The sequence below is a fragment of the Suillus fuscotomentosus genome, assembly GCF_016647785.1.
Source record: "Suillus fuscotomentosus strain FC203 chromosome Unknown F5891scaffold_12, whole genome shotgun sequence".
Taxonomy (NCBI): domain Eukaryota; kingdom Fungi; phylum Basidiomycota; class Agaricomycetes; order Boletales; family Suillaceae; genus Suillus; species Suillus fuscotomentosus.
In genome coordinates this window covers 356134-378245 of record NW_024539524.1, presented here as the reverse complement: position 1 = coordinate 378245, position 22112 = coordinate 356134, and the positions used below count along the sequence as shown (strand labels likewise).

General features: G+C 48.6%; 9 protein-coding genes and 1 non-coding gene across 10 annotated transcripts; 6 read left to right on the top strand and 4 right to left on the bottom strand.

Moving 5' to 3' along the window:
* Positions 1-156: 156 nt before the first annotated feature.
* F5891DRAFT_1017195 (uncharacterized protein) lies at positions 157-2288 on the top strand. The gene is made up of 14 exons (XM_041360987.1): positions 157-341; positions 410-437; positions 497-771; positions 830-902; positions 963-1052; positions 1110-1258; positions 1310-1334; positions 1387-1455; positions 1515-1597; positions 1645-1727; positions 1784-1799; positions 1859-1885; positions 1931-2082; positions 2133-2288. Exons 1-14 carry the CDS (start codon positions 188-190, stop codon positions 2172-2174), a joined length of 1266 nt encoding a protein of 421 aa, XP_041229174.1. The 5' UTR covers positions 157-187; the 3' UTR covers positions 2175-2288.
* Positions 2289-2345: 57 nt separating this feature from the next.
* Positions 2346-3567, bottom strand: F5891DRAFT_1017193 (uncharacterized protein). Its single transcript, XM_041360986.1, has 5 exons — positions 3404-3567; positions 3277-3349; positions 3160-3224; positions 3022-3110; positions 2346-2973 (listed from the first exon to the last, which is right to left on the bottom strand). The coding sequence occupies exons 1-5, from the start codon at positions 3502-3504 to the stop codon at positions 2666-2668; spliced, it is 636 nt and encodes a 211-aa protein (XP_041229173.1). The 5' UTR covers positions 3505-3567; the 3' UTR covers positions 2346-2665.
* A 130-nt stretch (positions 3568-3697) lies between these two features.
* Positions 3698-4845, top strand: F5891DRAFT_1210139 (uncharacterized protein; the record flags this gene model as incomplete). The annotated part of the gene is made up of 4 exons (XM_041369163.1): positions 3698-3867; positions 3930-3994; positions 4047-4335; positions 4389-4845. 4 exons carry the CDS (start codon positions 3698-3700, stop codon positions 4567-4569), a joined length of 705 nt encoding a protein of 234 aa, XP_041229172.1. The 3' UTR covers positions 4570-4845.
* Positions 4846-4934: 89 nt separating this feature from the next.
* Positions 4935-5006, top strand: F5891DRAFT_t52. Its single transcript has one exon. It is a non-coding gene; the product is annotated as a tRNA-Arg (tRNA).
* A 276-nt stretch (positions 5007-5282) lies between these two features.
* F5891DRAFT_77917 (uncharacterized protein) lies at positions 5283-6002 on the top strand. Its single transcript, XM_041373213.1, has 2 exons — positions 5283-5884; positions 5959-6002. Exon 1 carries the CDS (start codon positions 5373-5375, stop codon positions 5703-5705), a length of 333 nt encoding a protein of 110 aa, XP_041229171.1. The 5' UTR covers positions 5283-5372; the 3' UTR covers positions 5706-5884; positions 5959-6002.
* A 665-nt stretch (positions 6003-6667) lies between these two features.
* Positions 6668-9510, bottom strand: F5891DRAFT_1210137 (uncharacterized protein; the record flags this gene model as incomplete). Its single annotated transcript, XM_041369162.1, has 7 exons — positions 6668-7448; positions 7498-7934; positions 8028-8124; positions 8178-8408; positions 8465-9045; positions 9094-9318; positions 9368-9510. 7 exons carry the CDS (start codon positions 9508-9510, stop codon positions 6787-6789), a joined length of 2376 nt encoding a protein of 791 aa, XP_041229170.1. The 3' UTR covers positions 6668-6786.
* A 1675-nt stretch (positions 9511-11185) lies between these two features.
* On the bottom strand, positions 11186-13666 carry F5891DRAFT_1185210 (kinase-like domain-containing protein; the record flags this gene model as incomplete). Its single annotated transcript, XM_041366532.1, has 8 exons — positions 11186-11942; positions 11991-12061; positions 12114-12221; positions 12267-12590; positions 12637-12732; positions 12781-13167; positions 13219-13557; positions 13607-13666. The coding sequence occupies 8 exons, from the start codon at positions 13664-13666 to the stop codon at positions 11186-11188; spliced, it is 2142 nt and encodes a 713-aa protein (XP_041229169.1).
* A 943-nt stretch (positions 13667-14609) lies between these two features.
* Positions 14610-15949, top strand: F5891DRAFT_908301 (DnaJ domain-containing protein; the record flags this gene model as incomplete). The annotated part of the gene is made up of 5 exons (XM_041373588.1): positions 14610-14673; positions 14726-14949; positions 15004-15079; positions 15133-15541; positions 15598-15949. Coding segments are annotated over 5 exons (1125 nt in total), but the record flags the coding sequence as incomplete, so codon positions are not given.
* Positions 15950-16755: 806 nt separating this feature from the next.
* On the top strand, positions 16756-19359 carry F5891DRAFT_77678 (uncharacterized protein). The gene is made up of 6 exons (XM_041373212.1): positions 16756-17080; positions 17139-17430; positions 17494-17598; positions 17657-18628; positions 18683-18876; positions 18939-19359. Exons 1-6 carry the CDS (start codon positions 17078-17080, stop codon positions 19113-19115), a joined length of 1743 nt encoding a protein of 580 aa, XP_041229167.1. The 5' UTR covers positions 16756-17077; the 3' UTR covers positions 19116-19359.
* A 32-nt stretch (positions 19360-19391) lies between these two features.
* On the bottom strand, positions 19392-22030 carry F5891DRAFT_77642 (uncharacterized protein). The gene is made up of 12 exons (XM_041373211.1): positions 21497-22030; positions 21326-21441; positions 21120-21277; positions 20930-21073; positions 20867-20880; positions 20808-20812; positions 20361-20754; positions 20153-20303; positions 20021-20097; positions 19849-19962; positions 19667-19798; positions 19392-19613 (listed from the first exon to the last, which is right to left on the bottom strand). Exons 1-12 carry the CDS (start codon positions 21899-21901, stop codon positions 19473-19475), a joined length of 1851 nt encoding a protein of 616 aa, XP_041229166.1. The 5' UTR covers positions 21902-22030; the 3' UTR covers positions 19392-19472.
* Between the last annotated feature and the right edge of the window lie 82 nt (positions 22031-22112).

Genomic DNA, 22112 nt, shown 5'->3' with positions numbered 1-22112 from the left:
AGTGGGAGTCGAGTGGGAAGAGTCAGAGTTTAGGGGTAGAAAAATTCGTACGAGCCCAATTTATATTTCATCACCAAAATTACCGAATCCAGACATCACATGACAGGTTTGACGCCACCACATGTACGCGAGTATGAGATAGGTGCTTGATCTTATCTGCAAGCCACTTTATCTTTCTACTTTTGCCATGTCTGACGTAGTTTGGCGACCAGAAGATGATTCGAAGATCAGACCACCACTTCATGAGGGCCAAGTATACAGGCCAGACATACTGAACGTAATCGAGACGACCCTTGATGGACTGAGCGGGGAGCTGAGGGCTTTAAGTCTCGATATTCATGGTAATCACCTCTTAGAGCGGTCTTTCCGTCTTTTCTAAACGTATTCAATATTCACGCATTTTTGAAAGACCATCCAGAGCTGAAGTTCGAAGAAAAGTGTGTTGGATCTCATCGCACGCCATAGCCACGCACAAACACTCAGAGCACTGCTACAGATATGCCCATAACGCATACACTGCGTTCATGGAAAAACACGATTTCACAGTGACCAAGAACTATCTCCTTGAGACTGCCTGGGTGGCTACCTACATCCATGGACAGGGAGGGCGCGTTTTGGGAGTCAACTCTGAGATGGATGCACTCCCTGGAATCGGGCATGCTTGCGGACATAATCTTATTGGGATTTCCGGAGTAGCGGTAGCTCTTGCAGCCAAGGCCGTTATGGAGAGGTTAAACATCGATGGAAAGGTAGTTCTGCTCGGCACACCTGGTGCGTCGGTGTCTGCAGATATTTGTGATGGTGGGCTTTGTGATAACACTCGAGGCAGCCGAGGAAGGTGGTTTTGGCAAGGTCATACTGTATGAAAAGGGTGCTTATGATGAGATGGATGTGTGCTTGATGTCAGTTCCTCTCCCGGTGGTGCATATCAGATGACCAGGATTACTGAACTTGCTTTGAAGGTGCCATCCCGCACCTGGCCCCCGCCACTCCATTAGTTTATCTGGCTGCTTGGCGATCTCTCGCGTCACGGTGGAGTATCAAGGCCATACGTTAGCGTCTTTCATACTCTCCATAAACTTGTAGTATTCAATCCTTCGCGTTCACAGTGCTCACGCTGGGTTAAGCCCCTGGGAGGGACAAAATGCTTTGGATGCGGCCGTCCTTGCTTATAACAACGTTTCTCTTCTTCGTCAGCAGATCAAGCCTACTCACCGCGTGCATGGTATATTCGAAGGAAAGGATTGGGCTCCGAACAGTGAGATTTTCACTCTGTAAAAACGCTTGAGAATAATTCTCAAAAAATCAGTCATTCCGGACCACGCTATAATGCAGTAAGTCGATCTCAATGATCCCCCACCCTGAGCACTCTATACACGAATACAGGTGGTTAGTCCGTGCTCCCACAACATCAGAGATGGAAGATACCAGGAAACGTGTCATTTCCTGCTTTGAGTCAGTCTTTCACTACCAACATGTTTTTGCGATCAAGCGACATAATCTATTCGTTACAGGGCAGCTGCGCTGGCAAGTGGATGCAAAGTTGAAATCACGATCGGGTCGGTAGGAAACGAAATCAGGCAAAACAAAACACTTAGTATGAAATCACGGCATGCAGTGACTTGGTACTGAACCTCATATCAGGCGATGAACTTGCTGATGTTGTTCTGAAGCGCTATGGTGCTATCGATTACGACTGGGGTATCAAGAGCGCTTCTACTGATTTCGTGAGTATTTTGCACACCCAGAAAGTGCAACAGAGTTGATGCTTTGGACCAAAAAGGGGAACATTACATACTGTGCGTCGGACATCCACGACTGGGGGTAAGCACATACTAATGAAGTTCTTGTTCGTCAGTGATGCCTGGTCTTCACCCTGGTTTTTGTAAGTAGCGCAGGTTCCGGATGAACCATACTAACCGTTTTTAAGCCATCCCGACCATCCCAGATGGCGGGAACCATACCACAGGATTCACGGAAGCCGCACGTTCCGAAGTATCCCATGACGCCTGTTTGGTGGTTTCGAAAGCACTCGCGGCTGTAGGCATGCGAGTCTTGACTGACGAGGCGTTCCTCCAGAAAGTAGGTGTCATGTGTTTTCCAAATAACTTTCTTTTGACTGCGTTTTGCAGGTTAAGGACACATTTGAGGAAGATAAGAAATTAAGAGTGTAATTACTACCCTTTCATGCGCGCAGAAGAATTTACATATGTCCGAGTCAAACTTGTATTGAGTGTGTTATCCAGTATTCTGTTAACCTCGTCTCGAACCAGATGTGCCGGAACTGACATTGAGGTGATCTTGAAAGCGAGCAACCACGATGGGAAGCGCCAGCTGTGTTACTCTTGAGCCTGAATAGCAGACTTATATTGATGGTCGTAATAGTGAACGCAGCAAAGGAAGAAAAAGGAGAATCGGATACCAATCGACCTTGCGGATTTAACGGGCCAGGACTATATCTTTAATCGACAGCATTCGATGCAGCTATAGTATAGTACACAGTGGGTGCAGGGAAGAGAGCGAAAGTGCAAATTACAAACGATACAATTCATACGTGAGTAAACCTGGTCAGCTATAGAAAAGTGACATGAGGAATGCGTGTCAAACGAATGTATCATGCAGCAGAGAAAGCGAGCCAGAATTATGAACACGAAGTCCGTTTGCATCAAAGCGAACCGGAGGATTCCACCAAGGAGCGCGAAGGAGAGGGAGACAAGTTTTCGCGTTTCACTGTATCGTTAGCCTCGTGTGCAATGAGGACACCAGACTCATCTAAATCGTCACTGCCTTCAGGTTTCACACTGACAGAAGTAAAGTGTTGTTTTGTTTTCTGGGCCCATTCTGCGATTCCAAAGCGCCCATGAATTTGGAGGTGTTGGACGAGACGGAAGGTAAGGTATGCCATTGCGCCGAACGTGGTGACGACGAATGAGAAGAATAGTAGTCCTCCTAGTACCAAGAGGAGAACCGTGGCTGTAGGAAGGTCAGCGACCCGTCGTGACTTGGGAACGATGTGCGTACCGAACATAGTTTCCAATGCGACGACAGCCGCGAATGCGAATGCAAGAGCAATAGACATGGAGCTGCAAAGTGCGAAGATGGACAGGCCTCTGAAATCTCTGTGAATGCTGTCATATCTCGAACAAGCAGTCAACGCACATGAACGACAGTACTGGTAAGATACTCAGACCAGCGAAGAGGGTCAGAGTTATCGTGACCCATGTCTGATAAAAAGACTGAATCCCACTCATAAGATCTCCCGGATGTATGACGCACCATTGTCAACGGCTGACCCTGGAAGTATCTGGAAATTTTGTCCAATGCAGGACGTGCATACTTGCGCTCGATGCTGCACAAAACTTTATCAGTGGAAACTAGAAACAACAGTGAATCGCAACCTTACATATCAGTGTACGCTTGGACGACTAGAGTGCTTCCTTCGAGGTAAGAAGCAAGTTCATCCAAGCCTGCAGTGAGTGAGTTTACGCCTGGGTTATCATCCATGTCCTGATAATTGTTACAGAGACTGAGTCCTGGCGCTGTGGAAACGAACCAATTGCAAAAGCGACTCGGGGCGTTAAGCGCTGACTCCTGAACAACATATGAACCACGTGGCTGATTGCACCCGGTCCTACTAAGACTTGATCGAGCATCCTCCGCAGAGTCCACACCATGAGCAGGCGAAAACTAGTATTTAATGTTCAACCCCGAAGAGCAACAACTTCACCAAGCTGCGCTTTCCAGCTCGGAAAAGGCGAGCTCAACTCTTCCGATCACCCATAACTTCAAGTACCCCATGCTCAAAGTCCTATCCAACGCAGCAGGCGTCATCTCCTTCCGAGCTGTAATGAAAAACGAGATCAAAGTGTGTGTACGTGTCATATCTCCATCGCATTTCCCCTGAGAACCCCTTGATGTGCAGAACACAGGAAGAAAGATATGAGCGGTGAAGAAGCCATGGTGCTCAGTCATATTCATGCTTCAGCAAACGAAGGTGAGTTGTTACGCATTGAATCAAACAGTGAGACTTACTATGTAATGCACAGACATCTGGACAAAATACCTAAAAGCCAAAACGGAACTGCACCAAACCAGTATCGATAGATACTCCAAATTACTAGTTCAGAAGCAGCTCGTGAAAGCCGTCAGGGTTCTACCATTCAAAGTTCTTGGCGCATTTCCTCATATGCTTGCACTATGCTACGCTAGCACTAAAATCGCAAGATCTACAAGCTCGCGCACCCAAGGCTATAACCTTCAGTCGAGCTTACGGATGGACCATGGTACACTGACAACGAACATGACACGGAATTATCAAGCTCCTCTCAACTGCATGTATGCATTACATCCGTGACCTTGTACTTCCCTTTCCTTCTCCTACAATTCAGACTCACAGTATTCTTTTCCGGCAGTCCTTCCCAAAATAAAACTCCTCCCAAGACGAATGCAAACTCTACTTCATTAGCGATGCGCCCTCCTATCCATCTGCCCAGCACATTCAGCGTTTTTTTGACTAAGAGAAAGATTACAGAGACTCGGTTGGGCATTGAGCGTATTGAGATGCTTTGAAGGAGCTGGAGTTGGATGGCGAGATTGAGAAGGTCAGTCGATTACTTCACTTCATTGCTTTCAGAGCCTACATCGGGTTCTACTGACTTGAATGCTTTGATCGACGCTGATGTCAAAACCTCATCTTCCGCAGAGAATATTGCGACACCTGTTACTACTTATAGCATGTACAGTCATGACTAGGCGGCCTACCAATGCGTTCTACCGTTTTCTATGGACGCTTCCAACAAAATAAATACTACAACCACAACTTGGATAATTGAATTTGAATATATGCTGAAGCTAACTTCGGGAGCTCGGTGCCAACTTACTAATTGTTGATAGCCACGTTAGCTGTTATAGAATTGAACAACCGAACTCGACAAGCCGTCGTAGCACAATGGTAGTGCGTTGCCTTCCTAAGGCAAAGGTTGCGGGTTCGATCCCCGTCGTCGGTAGTCGGTGCACTACGAGCGGTTAATTTTTGTTGGTTAGGACTAGACATATATAATGGTTCTTTTTGAACTTCAGGTTATATGTACGAAGTCCACGGTACAATCCGTCGTTCTTCCAGTTCCAACACCGGTTGTCTAGAGTCTTTGTACGCGGACCATGGCAACGCGAACGTACGTACCCCTACCATTGTCTAACCTCGCACCACCGTCCAGGCCCCGACTAATTCAAGTTCCACTACGGCGATCTCCCCGAAAGCACCAACCTCGTCTACATTCTCACTCAAGTCCTCCCTTTCGAGATCTGCAACCTAGGCGCACAATCCCACGTCAAAGTCTCTTTTGACATGGCAGAATACACAACCGACATCAATGGGCTCAGTACTCTCCACCTCTTCGACGCAATTTGTACGGCAGGGCTCGAGAAACACGCCAGGTTCTACCAAGCGTCCCCTTCAAAGTTCTATAGAGAGGGTAGTCGTGACGCCCCAGGGCGAGACCACCCCGTTCTATTCTCGCAGCTTGCACGGCATCGCTAAGCGTTATGCATATTGGATCATGGTAAACTACCGTGAGGCATACGGCATGTATGAGTGTACCAGGATCTTGTTCGACCATGAGAGTCCAAGGCGAGGGAGGACATTGTTACTAGGAAGATCTACATCAGCGCTGGCAAACAGTGCTGTTTGTACCCCAGTAACATAGGTGCGCAGCGAGACTGGGAACATGGTACAAGCGTGTCTTTCATTCTCTTCAGCTAACCAAGATGTGGACTACGTCAAGGGCATGTGACACATGTTCCAACAACCCGCCCCTGTCCTCGTGACGGGAGAGGCTTATCCTGTGAGAGAATGTGTCGAAAAGGCCTTTGCAATGACGATAAGGTACCCGTCTCCTTAAGCTTCCTCAGGTACACACATCATTTTCTGATGTCTGACACAATCACGCTATCACCCAGTGCATAGTATCACCTTTTTCAAATTTGAGTGCCCGGAAGGAACCGGCACCACACGTCCAGTTGTGGTTGCTTTCCTTCTCTTCACCCGGACCGTCGGACTGGCGCGGCTGGCAATGCCAGCTATAGACGGAAGCTGCTGTAACCTCAACCTACTAGTGATCTATGCTACCTACGACGATTGATATCGAGGCCTCAGTGTCATCCTACACACAATTGTTACCCCTTTTTAGATTCCTGTGTCGAATGGACACTGCTATGTATCCCAGATGATATCTGGCAGACAATTAATACATTTAATTCCTCGCAGGAAAACCTTGTCTCATAGTCTCGTACCCTCGCTCATATACTCCTCAATCGATCCTGCAGCCTTGAGGAAGAGCGATTCATCAGGTGCTTCTGCGCCCTCCAGTTCTGTACACTTGAAGTAGCTCTTGGTCCCTGTGCCATAAAATGCGCAAATGTATGCCGAGTCTTCAACGCATGATCGCATACGTATTCCTCCTTGACGCAGTTAGTGAGCTAGGAATCAATCCGACTACTTTTGTCCATCATAATATCTTCTAGACCCATACCTCGCAAGAAGCATTGTGTATATATTGCACTCCATCATTGCAACTCAAAGCCGGGATTTCACTTCACTGTCCCAACAAGAAACTTGCAATACGTCCATCCACAACTGCTACATCTACCACACCGTCAGAATGATTTTCGAGAAAGTATGGTCATGGGAGTGCTCGTTTGATCAAAGTATTAATCCCTACTACCAGCTTTTGCGCACAACTCTATGGGAAGTGAACGTTTGAATGGTCGACCGTTTGTATTGTGAATCTATAGCTGAAAGTTACAAGCAGAAAACCGTGTATAGGGTAAGGAGTAAAGAAAATTACTCGGGTTTGCTGGCTTAGCCCAACCCTCTAAAGTTGTAAATTTAGATAGAAAAGCATCGAGATCCGAGTCGGCGTTGGGCTGCTGGTATTCAACTGACCATGGCCGTTTAAGGCCAAGATAGTATCGGTTGTCGGCATCCATTTTAAGCACCACAAAACAGTCCACAAGGAACCCCCATATAACTTGGTCTATGTCCGAGGGTGCGAAAGCTGTCATGTTGTTAAGAAAAACTAACTTCTTTTCGCCACATGCAACGGCGCCTAACGTCGCCCACTCGTCGAAGGGGCGTAATCTTCGTGATAGAAGGACTCCCTCCCTGTAACGCAAGCAAATCCAAGTAAAAACCCACATGAATGACTCCACATCATGGCGATATAGGTGTTTCACTTTGCCTCGTTGACCATCTTCGGTGAGAAGCTCGCGCGCCATGAACGGCACCGTGCCCGTGCGCTCGTTACCCCGAGGACCTTGGTCATTGGCCAACGAGGAAATATCATAGTCATTTAAGACACCAATGCGCTTCTTGTCTTTCCAGTACCACATTAGGTTGCCAGGGCTGACATCTCGATGATAGACCCCTTCCTTCCACAGAGTAAGGTGGCCTGCAGGCTATGTTAACAACGAGCCATGTAAACTCGACGAAAGACGTACATGAGATACACTGACGCCAGACGTCGAAAAGCTCTTTCCCCTGAAGTTTCGTGATGGGGAGAAGCTTGCGGAATACAAGAATGTAGAGCACGCGACTTCCCGTAGTGGGTTCAGGAACACCGAGCGCTTCTCGGATGGCGGACGTGGGATTCATGAACCTGTGGTGCCAGAGCAGTTCGGGGATATAGTCTTTTACAGTATCGTGCACCTCAGCAATCTCCCTAACCTTGTTCAAGATGTCCGGCTCGCTAGTGCGACTCGCATCCCCCCAGAAGATCTTGGCCACCATCCCATCCTGGAAGTTGCCGTATTTCTTCATGAGCGTTTTGCTGGTGACAGCGACCACATTAGTGGCCCGTCCTTGCAGTCCGTAGTGAGTCACTCTTTCGTCGTCACTGGTGTGAAGCAGCAGATCCACCATTCCAAGATCTTCATCCCTGACTTTGTGGCATAGTTTCCCCTCAACTTGAACTGGGAGGAAGTCTTTGTTTCGGCCCCAATCGTGAAGGTCAAATCATTGTAGAGCATACAATAACACCATGAATCGCGGGAGATCTTGAATGAAGTTTATGCCTGAGCATTGAATGATGCCTTGTCGGTCATAATACCAGATCCACATTACATCGTCTGGAAAAACTTTGATAAGAGCGTGACCAATCTCAACAGACGAACGAACTCACCGACGATGATAAGATTCAGTAGATGATTGACTCCAAGATTAGCCGCAAACATTTCGGCGGCATACAGACCCGTTTGGACGGTCACATCTAGATCCGCCTCCGCGTCTGCGTCTGCGTCGCCAGGGTTCATCTTGGATTTTTTCGCGGCGGATTCTAAAGTGTCCACGGCCTTGCGCTTGGAACTGGACCTGCCCTTAGAAGGCTGCGCAGCAGTGAGGCCAGAAGATGGCACTGCAGCTTGGCCGATTTAATTTGATCGCAGAATCTTAAATGTAATAATAACTTACATGCAGTGTTGGATGCAGGTCGTGTTACTGGGATCTGCGAAGGGCCTGGTACCGGATCTTCAGCCTGAAGATGATCCACCGGCAGATATTCTGGCTTGGTAGGGACATAGTCTGTTACTGTATACGAAGAGGGTGGTGACTTAATCCCTTTCGTCCTCCCTAGTGTCTTTCTCTTGAACTCAATGCAAGCTAGAACATCTTTCCAGAGGAGATTTTTTGGTTTTGTCGTTGCATTCGTGTCCATATGAGCCCTGCGTTTCTTCTTGCGCTTTTCGTCATTCTTTTCATCATTCTTCCCGTCGTCCTTCTCTACTTTCTGTTCGCCCTTCTTGCCGCTCTTCTCATCCTGGAAGGGAGCGCATGTGCTGTCCAAAGGAAGAATCACGAGGTCAGGCTTCCGAGTTGATTTCTTAGTCTGATGAGTTTGGTGCATGGGCATGTCGTTCTGCTGGCATATCATGTCCACTGCGGGAACAGGAGCACCCATACCGTCACCCTTGATCTCTGCGAGACACGCGAGAGCGATGTTAGTGGCCCTTATGAAAGGGCCGTAGAAGCTGTTTTCTACTCCTGGACATACGCTTGCAGTCATTGTGAGCATGATCGCCGAACTCAAAACATGCACTCACTATTCGTTGAGGGCTATCTCGACGTCAGAAGAGTTTACGAGAGCAGTGAAGGCCTGCCCATTACAAACAGGTAGGACCGCCTTGAGGCACTTTTGCAGAAGCTCGGGCTGTTCAGTCTCGGGAGCGGAAGAGGCGCGCTGCAGAAGGGCTTGCAGCATGGCATCTGCCTTGCACTCCTTAACCTGTTCAATATCGCGTTGAATCCATGGGCGGAGTTTCTTAACCCTTGATGGAATGTCAGGTGTTGCTCGATAAAAACAGGAAAGGCGCGCACTGGACACCGACCAGGCCAATGTTCTCACTGACGACGAAAGCCCCACGGCTGTTTGGTGTGGATTCTATTTTGCTAGCACCATGAGCTGATGCATTGGCGCGTGGAGGAGTAGACAATGTGCCAGTCTCGCCTGCAGGGGACATGACGCTAGGCGCTCAATGATTACGCTGATTGAGTGTTGCGAGCAGAATTGGTGAGGAGGAAAGACAACAGAAACGACTGCCTACCTTACATCCGGTCAACCAGTGTGGCGTAAATATGGTGGACCTTTGATGAATTTGATGTGTCAGATGTGGCCCTACAGTAAGTTCGACTCCGACAACGCGTTCCCATCAATACGCGCACGTGACCCTGACTTATTTGTTTCCTGAAAGTCACCGTATCATATGATATAGTAGCACTAGCTAACAGATACTCTAGTACTCTGTCAGTTTGTCAGGAATAAGATCGATAGCAGTGCGCCAGCTGGTTCAAAGGACTCCGCATCAATAATCTCATTCTAACTTCAATCATGATACTCGCTCCGCCGAGTCCCTAAGAAGTGAGTCAAGTTCTTCTAAGAATCGATTCATATTCTCAGAGTAGAACGGAGTCCGACACTCGCGCTATGGTCCACAAAAAGAAGACACGACTCAGCCACCATTCTCATCCGACACAATTGTTGCCCCCTTTTAGATCCCTGTGCTGCGGCGCCATGTTACTCTTAATAGACATTCCTGTGTATCCTAGGTAATGTCGAACAATCAATACATCTGATCCCTCGTAGGAAAAGTCTCAGCATCTCGTACCCTCGCTCGTATACTCAGGACCCTGAGGAAGAGCAATCCATCAGGTGCTTCTGCGCCCTCGAGTTCTGTACCCTCGAAGTAGTCCTTGGTCCACCCAAGAGTTGGCGCAAAGTACAAGTCTGTTTGACTGGGCCCATCAGGAAAACGTCATCTTACTTATTTTGTATTTGGACCACCATACAAGCTTGGGCCTGCGAAAAGCCTGGAGGTCAGGCAAAAGGGACATGGCTGTTTACCGGATGAAAGCGTTACTAGGATAAAAAATGGGTATTATATTCGGAACACATAAAGTAGGGGTATATATTCCAGTCCATAAATCAGAAGAAACACAAAGAAGTCCATTGTCGAACACACGACGCGCAAGAAACAGCAATACGACAAAGCTTGAAACAACAGGAGAAACAGTCTTCCACGACTGAACACAAGAAGTGAAATCAAAAAGGGAAGTGGAAGGATAGATGTGCGAAGCTATGCACTAGTTTTTTCATCCTGCGGCGCGTTAACGCAGCACAGGGATTTTCGAATTTTCTTGGGCAAGGGTCGAAAGGGCGAGTAGGGAGGAAAAGAGGGACCCATGTCAAAGGATGCCGAGGTCGAAGAAGGGGAGAGATGCAAAACGAGCGACCTGGCGAGAAAAAAACACACAGCAACCACCCTACAGAAAGTCACAACTCAACACCTAAACAGGCAGCGTACGGGGACAAGAAAAAGTGGATGATAAAGAACGCCCCGGGCCAAATGTGGAAGACAGTACTCGCTGAAGTGGTGTCGGGCTTGATGAACGAGCAGCGCTCGGTGCTAAGGACGAATTAGGATGCGCGAGAAAGAGAATATTGAGATGCTGTGCAGACAAGAGAACAGGGAAGAAAGTAGGTGAAAGAGATAAAGCAGGGGTATATGAGGCAGAATAGGCACCGGTTGCAGATCCGAGAGCTTCGAGTGGAATAGGGCCTAACCAGAGCAGGAGAAGGGTTCAGGACAACAACCAGCAGCAAAAGAGGGAAGGGCCTCGAGGGTACGGCGACAGCACCTAGGCAGTGAGGTCAAGGGTCTTACGTTCATCTCCGACCATCACATGAGCACTAGGAATAGGATGCCAGAGGCGACTGATCCATCGCTTGAAGCCCGAGCTTCGAGACGGGGAGCAAATTCCTTTCGGTGATAGATGCGTGGGAGATGCAACAAGGGTCGCGTTAGGCGATGGAGTAGCGGGAGAAGGCGATAGGGTGACGTGTAAACTCTTTCGCCCCGGACAAGGCCTCTCTCTTCGGTCGACGCGGCGGATGAAAGACTCAAGGCTTCGCACAGGAACTGGACCAGAATAATTGTCGCATGGCTGAGGTTGTGGAACACCTTCGCCCAGAGGTGTATTACGACGCACGAAATGCCGAAACGACCAGTTCGATGAAGCACGCGAGATCTCAGCAGCCCCAGAAGCCCAATTAGCACGTAATTCGTCGCCGTCCACCAACGTAGTCCCAATCGTTGCACAGGCAGGACCAGTGGTTTGCTGTTCCTTCTTTTCCGGCGGCGGTGGGCGGGAGAAGAGCTTGGCAGCGATTTTCTGAAGAACTTGAATGCCATTCTTAGCCTTGATTCTCCACAAGGCTTGAGCGCGGTGACGCTCGCGCTTCAAAACCGGGGAAATGAAATTGAAGTTGGGCAGCGGGTCGTTCGATGGTTCGCACTGGCCAAGCGACATGGGAACTGTAGATGGCGTGTCTTTCTCTTCAACCACGGGAATGCAAAGCAGAGGAAGGGTTCGTTTCTCAACTTTCTTCCAGTCGCTAAAACCATATGAGCACAGGAGTCGAATGATCAGAGCGGACTCTTACATTGACGCAAAGAATGGGTGATTAAGCATAGCCTCGTACAGAGGCCTACTTTTGACATCTTTTTGAAGCATCTGTACAAACGTCAATAACGCTGAATGGACAAAAAAACACAGTGAGACGTACGTTACGTAGGAGATCTTGAGCCTCAGGATGGAAATCGCTAGCAAAGAAAGGCTCAAACTCAACAATGCCATCGGCTATGTGAAGGCCGTCAACTGTGGCCCAGGGAGTCTAAACCAAAGTAAGCAATGATGCATCAAAAAATTCAAGACTTACCCTTCCGGTGAGCATCTCATACAACATGACACCCACCGCCCAAAAGTCGATTGCAAAACCATACTTGGTACCTAGGATAAGTTCAGGCGCCATATACTCTGCGGTACCGCAGAGTGAACTCGCGAGGTAGGGCGCTTGCGATAGACTGGTGAAAGTCCCCGTGGGATTGTAGGGAGAAAACGATTTCGGATCGTCGAGCGTGAAGACCTTGGCTAATCCTAGATCTGCGATTACGAGATGACCATGGGAGTCGATAAGGATATTTGAAGGTTTGATATCCCTGTGGATGACTCCTTGACAGTGGAGATGATAAACACCAACAAGCTATTTTGGTCAGAATGCAGATCACAACTTTAGAAAGAACACTTACGAGTTCCGCTGTGTAGAACCTTGCTTGTTCGACTGGAAGAATCCGGCGCGGATAAGTGCGAATAACGTCATGGAGATCGCCTCCTGGATAGAATGCCTATCATAGAGCGTAAGCCAATCCAACTACGCATGTGCGGTCACTCACAAGAGCTAGATAGAGGTATTGTGCGTCCTGAAAGCCTGCCTCGACTTGCATACAATGAGCATCACCTATGACCCGCTTCAGGGCATCCAGCTCAACTCGAAATTGCTGGAGATCGCATAAAGCCGCGCCCTGCCTCCTGATGACTTTCAACGCCATGGTCTTGTTCGTAATCTTGTCTTCGACACGGTAAACGACGCCGTTTGCGCCAGCACCGAGCCTTGCACGGACGATAAAGTCACTGAGGCTTGTTTCATTCTTGAAATGAGATCGTGGTACAAGTCCATTGGCGGAGCCCGTCAAGGCATCGAGAACTGTTGTACCGAACATGTTCTGATTGAATGGCACCATGCGATTAGTAGCATGAATAGGACTCAAGATGTCCATTGCCTATAGCACCCCGTAAATAAGCACCTCTGAACGTCATGAAGTCTTACATACTTTGCGGTCTCTGGCAAAGAACACCTCGATGAAGTCCAAGACAAATAATCTTCTCCTGATATCGAGCACATCTGGGTCGTGGTACGCATCGTCAAGCTCTTCAAGCGCCTCGGTCTCTCCCACGGTGGAATCCACGGAGGTGAGGACAGGAGGAAGGATACCAGTCGCAGAGATCATGATGCTCGCGCTAGAGGGCCACGCGACGACGGAAACAGCGTGACCGCCAGACGATGAACCAGACATGTCATATTTAGGTACCAGGACGCGGTTGACTTTATTGAAGGCAAAGGAGTTCTTGGTTGACTTGATGCTATTCCATGCCTTGGACAAGGACTCGACCTTGAAAGCGTCAGTATGGATGATGAGAACGAATACGACGGATACTTACTGGCTTGGTGATCAGGCATTCACCGGCTCGTCCCTCGTAAAATAGTTGAAGAGCGGCCATATTGCGAGCTTGATGTGAATAAAGAGTGTCAAATGTAGAAAGAACGTCGGAAATGCAGTCGATGGTGAAGATGGCGGATGAAGAATTTCATCGACAGAAAGCGGTCTTTTATTAATGTCTGCCCCGGGCTGAATTGCGACGAGTACCTTGAAAGCAACAGTCAAAAAAAGTAATTTGGATTCAGACTGCTTGGCTGGACTCGAAGTTGCTTGATGGCATAAAAGAACGATGAAACTTACCACAGCAATGGATGGTGTCGTTGAAGATGTATCACGGTGTAAGACCGGTTTAAGACATCCACTTGAACATTCTGCTCTAGACCGAGCATCCCGCAGGGGACGATGACATTGAGAATCCAATGCAGAGCAGAGGGAATAAGTAATATAGATGACAACTGGTTGCATGTTCAGCAAGAATTGTCCTTGCACCTCGAAGGTCTTGTCAACAATCCTAGTAGTAGACCATCAAAGTATGAAATAACTTGGAAGATCAGCCATATCAATGCTGCATTATTTGAATCATGCCGCGTCAATACGTGCACGAGACACGACTGTCTGGTTGAGAATCAGCCGATCAGTATCCCCGAAGAATTTTGGGAAATGACCTGCCTGCTAGGCTGGTAGTACCACTGCCAGTGAGTACGTAGATCGTGCATACATCGAGAGCGACTCCCTGTGAGGGACAATTGGGTACAAGACTATCACACTTATTTGTTAATTTGTTAACAAACCTCATGGCAGAGATATTGAGTAGCACTTCTAGGGTCTGCAGTGGCGGCGGCGGCTGGCAGGAGAGCATCATCAAATTAAGTACTCAACATCACGATAAATGATGCCAAATAATTGATCTGCTTACATAATAGTCATCGAAACTTTTTTGCGATCCCATCAAAGTCCCACTACAGCTGCTCTCGAGTAAAAAGTCCTCAGCAATGGCGACGCTAGTTACGCTACCTTCCCTGCCTCCAGCCTGGTCTCCACCCTCGGAGCCAGCCTCCTCCATCTCTCGTGAGTCTCTCTCGTGATTATCTCACTCGATAACATATCCTCATTCACATAGCCCTTGTCCAGCGTAGGCTCATTCCTGCGGGCGCAGCCTACCTGGCTCACATAAAACGCACACTCAACAACCATACCTTTGATGAGTATGACCAACAGCTCGAAGAGGAGCGGAAGCGCCTCGAGTTGCTTAATGCTGATGGCCTGAACGGGGAGGATGACCTTGGCGTCGGAGATGAGGAAGAATCTCCTGAACTCCTTCTGCTTGATGCAAAGGAGTGGAAGGTGTGCATATCGGGTCTTGTTTGCTACGATCTAAACTCTATATATCATTTGTAGAAACAAGACCATTATCAGGTCCTCGGATTGTCACACCTGCGATACAAGGCGACGCCCGAGCAAATAAAGATTGCCCGTATGTGGCGATGTTGGCATCCTCGGACTTTCTGACGTATCGCTACTCCACAGATCGCAAGAAAGTTCTCAAACACCATCCAGACAAGAAAGCCGGTGCATCGCACACCACGAACGATGATGCGTTCTTCAAGTGCATACAAAAAGCAAATGAAGTTCTCACGAATTCTGAGCGGCGGCGCCAATTCGACTCTGTCGACCCCATCTGCCTATCCCTAGAAGAGGATGATCCTTCTGCCTCTGACTTCAAAGGCCGAGAAAAAGACACTGCGTTATTTTTCAAAACATTCGCACCTATCTTCGAGAGGGAGGCACGATTCAGCAAGAAAATACCCGTTCCAATGTTAGGCGAGAACGACGACTCAAAAGAGAACGTGCATGCCTTCTATGATTTCTGGTACAACTTTGACAGCTGGCGATCATTTGAATATCTGGACAAGGAGGTGAATGAAGGTAGCGATAAGTAAGTGATAGGAGCCACGAAGCCGTGCCTTTTCAGCTTATGAACTTCTTCCGCAGCCGTGATGATAAAAGGTACACCGAGAAAAAGAACAAGTCTGAGCGCGCTCGTCGAAAGAAAGATGATATTACTCGTCTGCGTAATCTCGTGGACCTTACTCTTGGTCTTGACCCTCGAATCAAGCGGATCAAACAGGAAGAAAAGGAGGTTCGGGAGGCGAAGAAGAAAACAAAGGGCGGAATGAGCGCTGCTGAACAGAAGGCTAAAGCAGAAGAAGATAAGCGTAAAGCTGAGGAAGAAGCTCAAAGGAAGGAGGAGGAAGAGAAGGTAGCGCGGGCAGAGGCCAAAAAAGCAAAAACTGCGGCAGCTAATGCAGCCAAAAAGGCAAGAAGACAGCAGCGCGCCGCGGACACCGATGAGGCTGCACCGTCATAAAATTATCCAGGTAGTTGTCTCATCCTGATACCATGCACCTCCATACTCTCACCGCTGCGGAATGTCATAAGCATTGAGACCGCATTTGTGTTTTGGAAATTCTGCTTGTAAAGAACGTTCTTCTTTGACAACAGGCTTCGAAGATGTAATATACTTACATGTACCTGTAAATGGGAGTTCAGGAAGTGGAAAGAAGGTAGGTAATATCCGATGGGTGAAATTACAGGTGTCACAGTTTTCTATCCCAGCTCGCTGGAATGAGCCGTCGCAACCACCCCTGGCACGCGCCCAAAGCACAACAAGGAGAAACATTACTGCAAGGCAAATAGAACCACCGCGAGGATGGCAGGTTGTGATAGATTGGAAACTCGCGGACAGGGTGGCAGTGACGTTAACGTGAGTCAAGTATCGGACCATTGTCTCGATCCGTGACGAAGGAGTGAGATGATTGATCTAGTCGTGATTGACATGATTCAAGACAAGACCGCCGATCAGAATTGATGAAGATTAGCTCGCGTATCACCGAGTCGCGTCTTCAAGTGTGGATACATATCAGAACATAGAAGCTTAAGACCTCCCATCTGGAAACCGCGCGCTCGATTACAAGTGTTCCAGGAGATTGTTCTTGGGAGATACCGGCTCCAACTTGAAGGTAAGATGTGAATGTTTAGCAACGTTTTGAACACGAATAACATTGGGCACGGGAATGCCACGGAATCCAAGTTCAAAGTTTCAGCGGTTGTCAGAGGAAAACCAAAATACAGCAACAACCGGTCCTGTAGCAGAAAGAGCTCAATCAGCGGAGACCATAACTTGGTGCATGCTAGTTCATGTTTGGTCGTTTATTGTTCTTTGTTTGGATTTCGTGGCAAAGAAGAGATGCGAGTAGGTCGATTAAAGGATGGGCACTCCGGCCCTGTCAACCTTCGTCAACAGTCTTTTTCTTCCTATTTTATGGTCCTTAAAGACCCTCTTGCCTTCGTACCGATGTTTCTCATATCCCGGTAACCTACACCTTCACGTCGCGGGCGGTGAAGTACCACCATTTTGTCCGGGACGGTACTACTCCTTGTATTTTTTTTCTTACCAATATCATCTACAAACATGGTAGGAGACCCAACCAATCGTGTTTATCGCCATGTCTTCTAATCCATCTATCATTCAGGTTCTCGTCAGTGATAAGAAATATGCGTGGTATGTCTTTCATTACGTCCTAACCCCATCATTCGTCCTCAGATGTACACTTTCCAGTGAAACGTGCATAAAGGGGCATCGCTCATCCGCATGTAAACACACGGATCGCCCCCTTTTCGAAATTAAGAAAAAAGGTCGTCCAGTCACTCAGTGTGAGCACTGTAGAGAACTACGAAAAACAAAACAAGTACACGTCAAATGTTCATGTGGATCTCAAGATCAAGGCGCCACTGGCGTCCACGAGGCGTCCCACAGCAAGAAGGGTACGCCTCATTTGTTGCTGAAATTAATCTGTCTTATCTTTAAGGCCCCTTCTTTTTATCTAGTGACGCCGAAGTTACCGGCTACTGCTGCGTTTCCTCATGGCCTTCCCGAGGCCCTTGAAACGCTAGCTACATTGCTACCGGCATCGGACGACTCAGACCATAGCGGTAGGCCCGAAGCGCCATATTTTTCTCGTCATCATCTTCAGTATTGACTTTAAATAAGGTGAAACTTCTCCAACTGGCTGTAGATGTAGCTCCGGTGGCCCCTGCAATTGCTGTATCCCTCGCAAGCCTGTGACACGCCGTCGCTTCTCTGGTGCAGAGCCTCCTAAACGAGACAAGCTTCATTCAGACTCCTCAAAGCACCACGAATCCCTATCTCCTCCTCTTTCATCCCACGTTCTAGCGCGCATTGCTGAGCTCCGTCCAGTACTTCCAAAACCGGCTCACAGGCAACACCCTCTCGACGGCTCCTTACATAATCCATCTTCGAGTGTCCCTCACAGTCATAACATCCGCCATCATAACTATGACTTCAGCCCTTACGGTCGCGCTTACGGGTACACTCACTCAGATCATATTCATGATCAAAAAGGGTCGTCATTGACCAGTGATCCCCGCACGTTCGCTGGGCGCTCTGTCCAATCCCCACAGCAAACACTGGGAAGTCAGCATGTACCAGATGCCTGGTCGCCTGCTGAGGTCTTCCCCTCTGTCTGTGCCTGTGGTGACTCATGCATGTGTCCTGGATGTACCTTGCATAACAATCTACCTATCACTGGTGGTGCTACCTTTGCCTCCTGCAGCAATCCATCCTCCTGCGCCTTTTGTCTCGATTGTACCATACTGTCCATACCAGCAAGCAATCCGCCTCCTAACATCGAACCGTCCTCTGATCCATCACAATCACAAGAATTTGATGAATGGCTCAGACAGGTCGCACTTAGCCCGGGTGTCTCAAATTCGCAATCGAATTTCAACTCATATGAACTGACTACGTCTCAAACACAATCCTATCAAAGCGGAAGACCACGGATACCCGAAACTCCGTCCCCGCCGGTGGGGTGCTGCGGTGGGCGGTGTAAATGTTCTCGTAATTGTGCTTGCCTTCCAGACTGTTGTGGGTGCTGTCAAGGTTGTCAGTGTGATAATCACTGTAATGATGCGCGGTCTCGAACGACGTTCGCGGTATCTGGTGAACGGGGTTCATGTTGCAGAAAGGCTGATCCAAATACGACCACTCATTCAGCTGGGAGGCGCCTTCCTGAGTTCATGGCTATGACGAATATCCGTGACCAGTTGTCTGCCTCCGGGGTGGGCGCTGGCGGTCAAGGGTACTATGGTCAGCAGGGAGCATTTGTGGATTACTCCGAGGCTCCGAGTCGGTCGTCCTCTGGTTCCTCCTTGGCAAGTCGTGTCCCAACGAGACCTCCATCCGGCCTGGTGAGTACCCGAGGTTGTCCGTTCCAAACTGCAACTAATCTGCAGTGCTCACGATCCTATAGGGCTCTAGGCTGCTGGGGCAGAGTGGCCCTTCTAGTAGTACCAGATCGCCGCCGGCACACGTCGTACCTTCCGGGAGTATCCGTGGTTTTGCTACCTATGCAGAGTCCGAAAGGGTTCGTGGGGCTGCGCCGTACTCGAGCTATAACCCGTCGCTGGATGCAATGCGCTTCGACTAGGGAGGTCTGCCACCGAGTGAATTCTTATGGATTTGATGTTATTGTCCTTTCATTTTTACGTCGTACTTTCCAACTTCTTGTGGCTCACTGGTTTACTGATGGACATGCAGTAGCCGTGATTGCCCCTTATCTATATTTTTTCCCACTATGTTTTTTGCCTTTCTCGACAATACGTCTCGCTCAATGGACACGATAGAGATCATCTACAACGTCTACTGAGTTTTTTTTCGTTACCATACATAACTTTCCGTGTACGTTGCTATAAATTTTACAATTGTCCATCATTGGCCGCGCGGTTTGTACGACGGCGTTCATTCTGACCTAGCGTCTCCAAGATCAAGTTTATTTTCATTAAAGTCAGCACAAAACATCCATTAATTCCATCTGGTCCTCCTGAGAATGGGTCAAGACATTTTCCTTGTCCTGATTAGTATGGCTCTCCGCTTCTGAAGACTGCAACTGCTCCAATAACACACGATTGTGGTTCTCTACATCGATCTGATATGAAAAGTCAAGTAAGTATTTTGGCATGCGAACAATATTTGACATGCCTTGATCGGCGGAGGCCACTGGAGATCCAGTAGCTCGGTGCCTTCTGGCAACATTTTGGAATACAAGAGAAGGTAGGGCCCTGCACCGAGATGCAGGCCCACCGAGTCCTCCAAAACATTTACCTCGGATACCTTTGGTGTGTGTGAACTTCACGACAGGTAATCATCAAGGTCTCACATACCTGGCTGATGGATGTATCCTCTATCCTCCACCATACACCCTTCTCTTGTACATAGGAATAGAGGTGCTTCCTGCCATACAATCCGTCGTGGACTAGTACTGCACGGAGATCATACTACCGACGGAATGAGAGACTGTCCTGGCTAGGATGCGATGTTAAGAAGGTGACTTACTCTGACGCGTTGGAGCTCGGGGCAATCTAGGAGCGTTCCAGCTTGGTCACGCATCTTCGCGATGTTGATATCCGAGACTATGAGGGATGTGGACAGTCAGCAGCCTGCCAAGGAAAAGTACCTGCGCGTTACCTTGAATTTCCTTCTCTACCTGAGCAAGGATACCCTTTAGTTTGTTAGCCATAATTTGGGTAACACGAGCACGCTCGTCATCGCCCTTCGCATCTGCCACATCCTCGTAATAATATATCGATGACCGCAGGTCCGTTAGGGTGTCTTTGTCCTGGGAACCAGTCCAGGTCAGTGCATGGGGCGACACAGCGAGTAGCGAAGGACGAACATTGAAGTGTGTCAAGGACTTGTTATGCAACACCAGCTTTTGAATTTCTGCATGAAGGTCCCGCTGCTGCGCCCTCTTGCTCTCTGCAAGCTCAATATTTTCCTTCAGAAACTGGTCGAGATAGATGTGCTTCGGATATTTAAACGACTTGCGCTCGCCCGTAACAGTGCCCGAGCGTGCGAGATGAAACGCAATCACCTCCGAGGGCTCGAAGATAACTTGGCGTTTTATATCATCCTTATTATTGGAAAGCTGCGCGGAAAGGCGACCGACGAGGTCATTCGTGTCGCTCCGTCCAAGGGCTTCGACACGGACGATGGAAGCATCTTGCAGGAGCTCTCCGGGTTCGTCATCGAAATTGCTGTTCCCATATTGGAACTGCATGATGCGCTGTCTACGCATTATATGTAAGTGAAATAGAGTAGAGTAGTCGATGCCACGTAGTACTTTGCCTGTCCGGTACGAATGAATTCATGAGCGAACACTTTGTCGAGGGCGCCTGCTACCTTTTCGAAGAACCCTAATTTTCCGTTGATTATAACGCATACACCCAGTTCAAAGAAACGCACGTTGAGATAGCTCGCCTGGCGGTTGCGCAGGGTTCGACCAGGGCTCAGGCTTGAACCCCTCCAGCACCTCATGAGCGTCCAGGTCTACAAGCTTTGCAAGATCCATATTGGTGAATGTTTCGACGAGCTTCCACATGAGGAGCTCTTAAATACTATTAGCAGCGACTATAGAACAATACAAAACAGTCACCTGGTCCATTCTTTGGAGGTTCAGCTTCCGTTGCGCCTTCGGGTAGAGCTGGCCGCCAATTTGCAACGCGTTCACGAATCTGTGGAACATAGAAGAGCGCATGCAGAACCAGAGCTGCGTAGACCATCGTATGTTTCGTTGGACGTAAAGTGACAGGCCTGCAGTGATGCCTTCAATAGAGGGAGATGAATGAGTTAAAGACATACCAGCCTTCCTTCCGCCATTGCTGATCGAGGGGTAAAGGTTGGTATTCGTCGCCAGTATCAGCCTGCTCGAAGCTAGCTTGTATAGCGCGATCCAGGTCATCCGCGGCAACATTATTCTGCTCAACAAAGCATCAATATAAAGGCAATAACATGAAGCACAGTCTTACCTACATTCGAAGGTACCATCGCCCAATTGGCGTCAGGAGGCCTTTCGCTTGGTCCAAATATCGGACCCTCTTGAGAGGCTGTCTCAAGTGACGCTTTCAAAGCGCGCGATAGTTCGTCATTATTGTCGTCGTCACCCGTGAGGTCGATATTGATTGGTGAGTTTGGGCGAACAGCGGGAGCAGGCAGCGGTCTGGGCTGGTTTATTTCCATCTGCGAGTGCGACGTCCACAACGATGATTGCGTGTCTTCTCCCCTGTCGCCCTCGATCATGGCAGAAGCTGCTTTCTCTACATCGCCATCGAATTTCCGTAAGACGCGCCTGGCCACTTCATGGTCCACGCTTCCATCCATCAACGCGATTAAAAGTTCAATGTTATTGGACTCTTTCGCCTCATCGCGAAGGTGCATACTTTGCAGACTTGCGAATAGATTAAGTTAAGTGTGCTGATGGTAGTTGGCTGGCAGAGTGGATTGCGTTAGTATCCAACCTTCTGGAGGCTTAGTGGCCCACGGACATATCAGGCATTTTGATTAAGCGGTTTAGCTCAAAGCATAGACGCCTACCGTGCACTCGTTGTTTTCAATCATCACAAAACATCTCAAGATCTCAGGTAAGAGT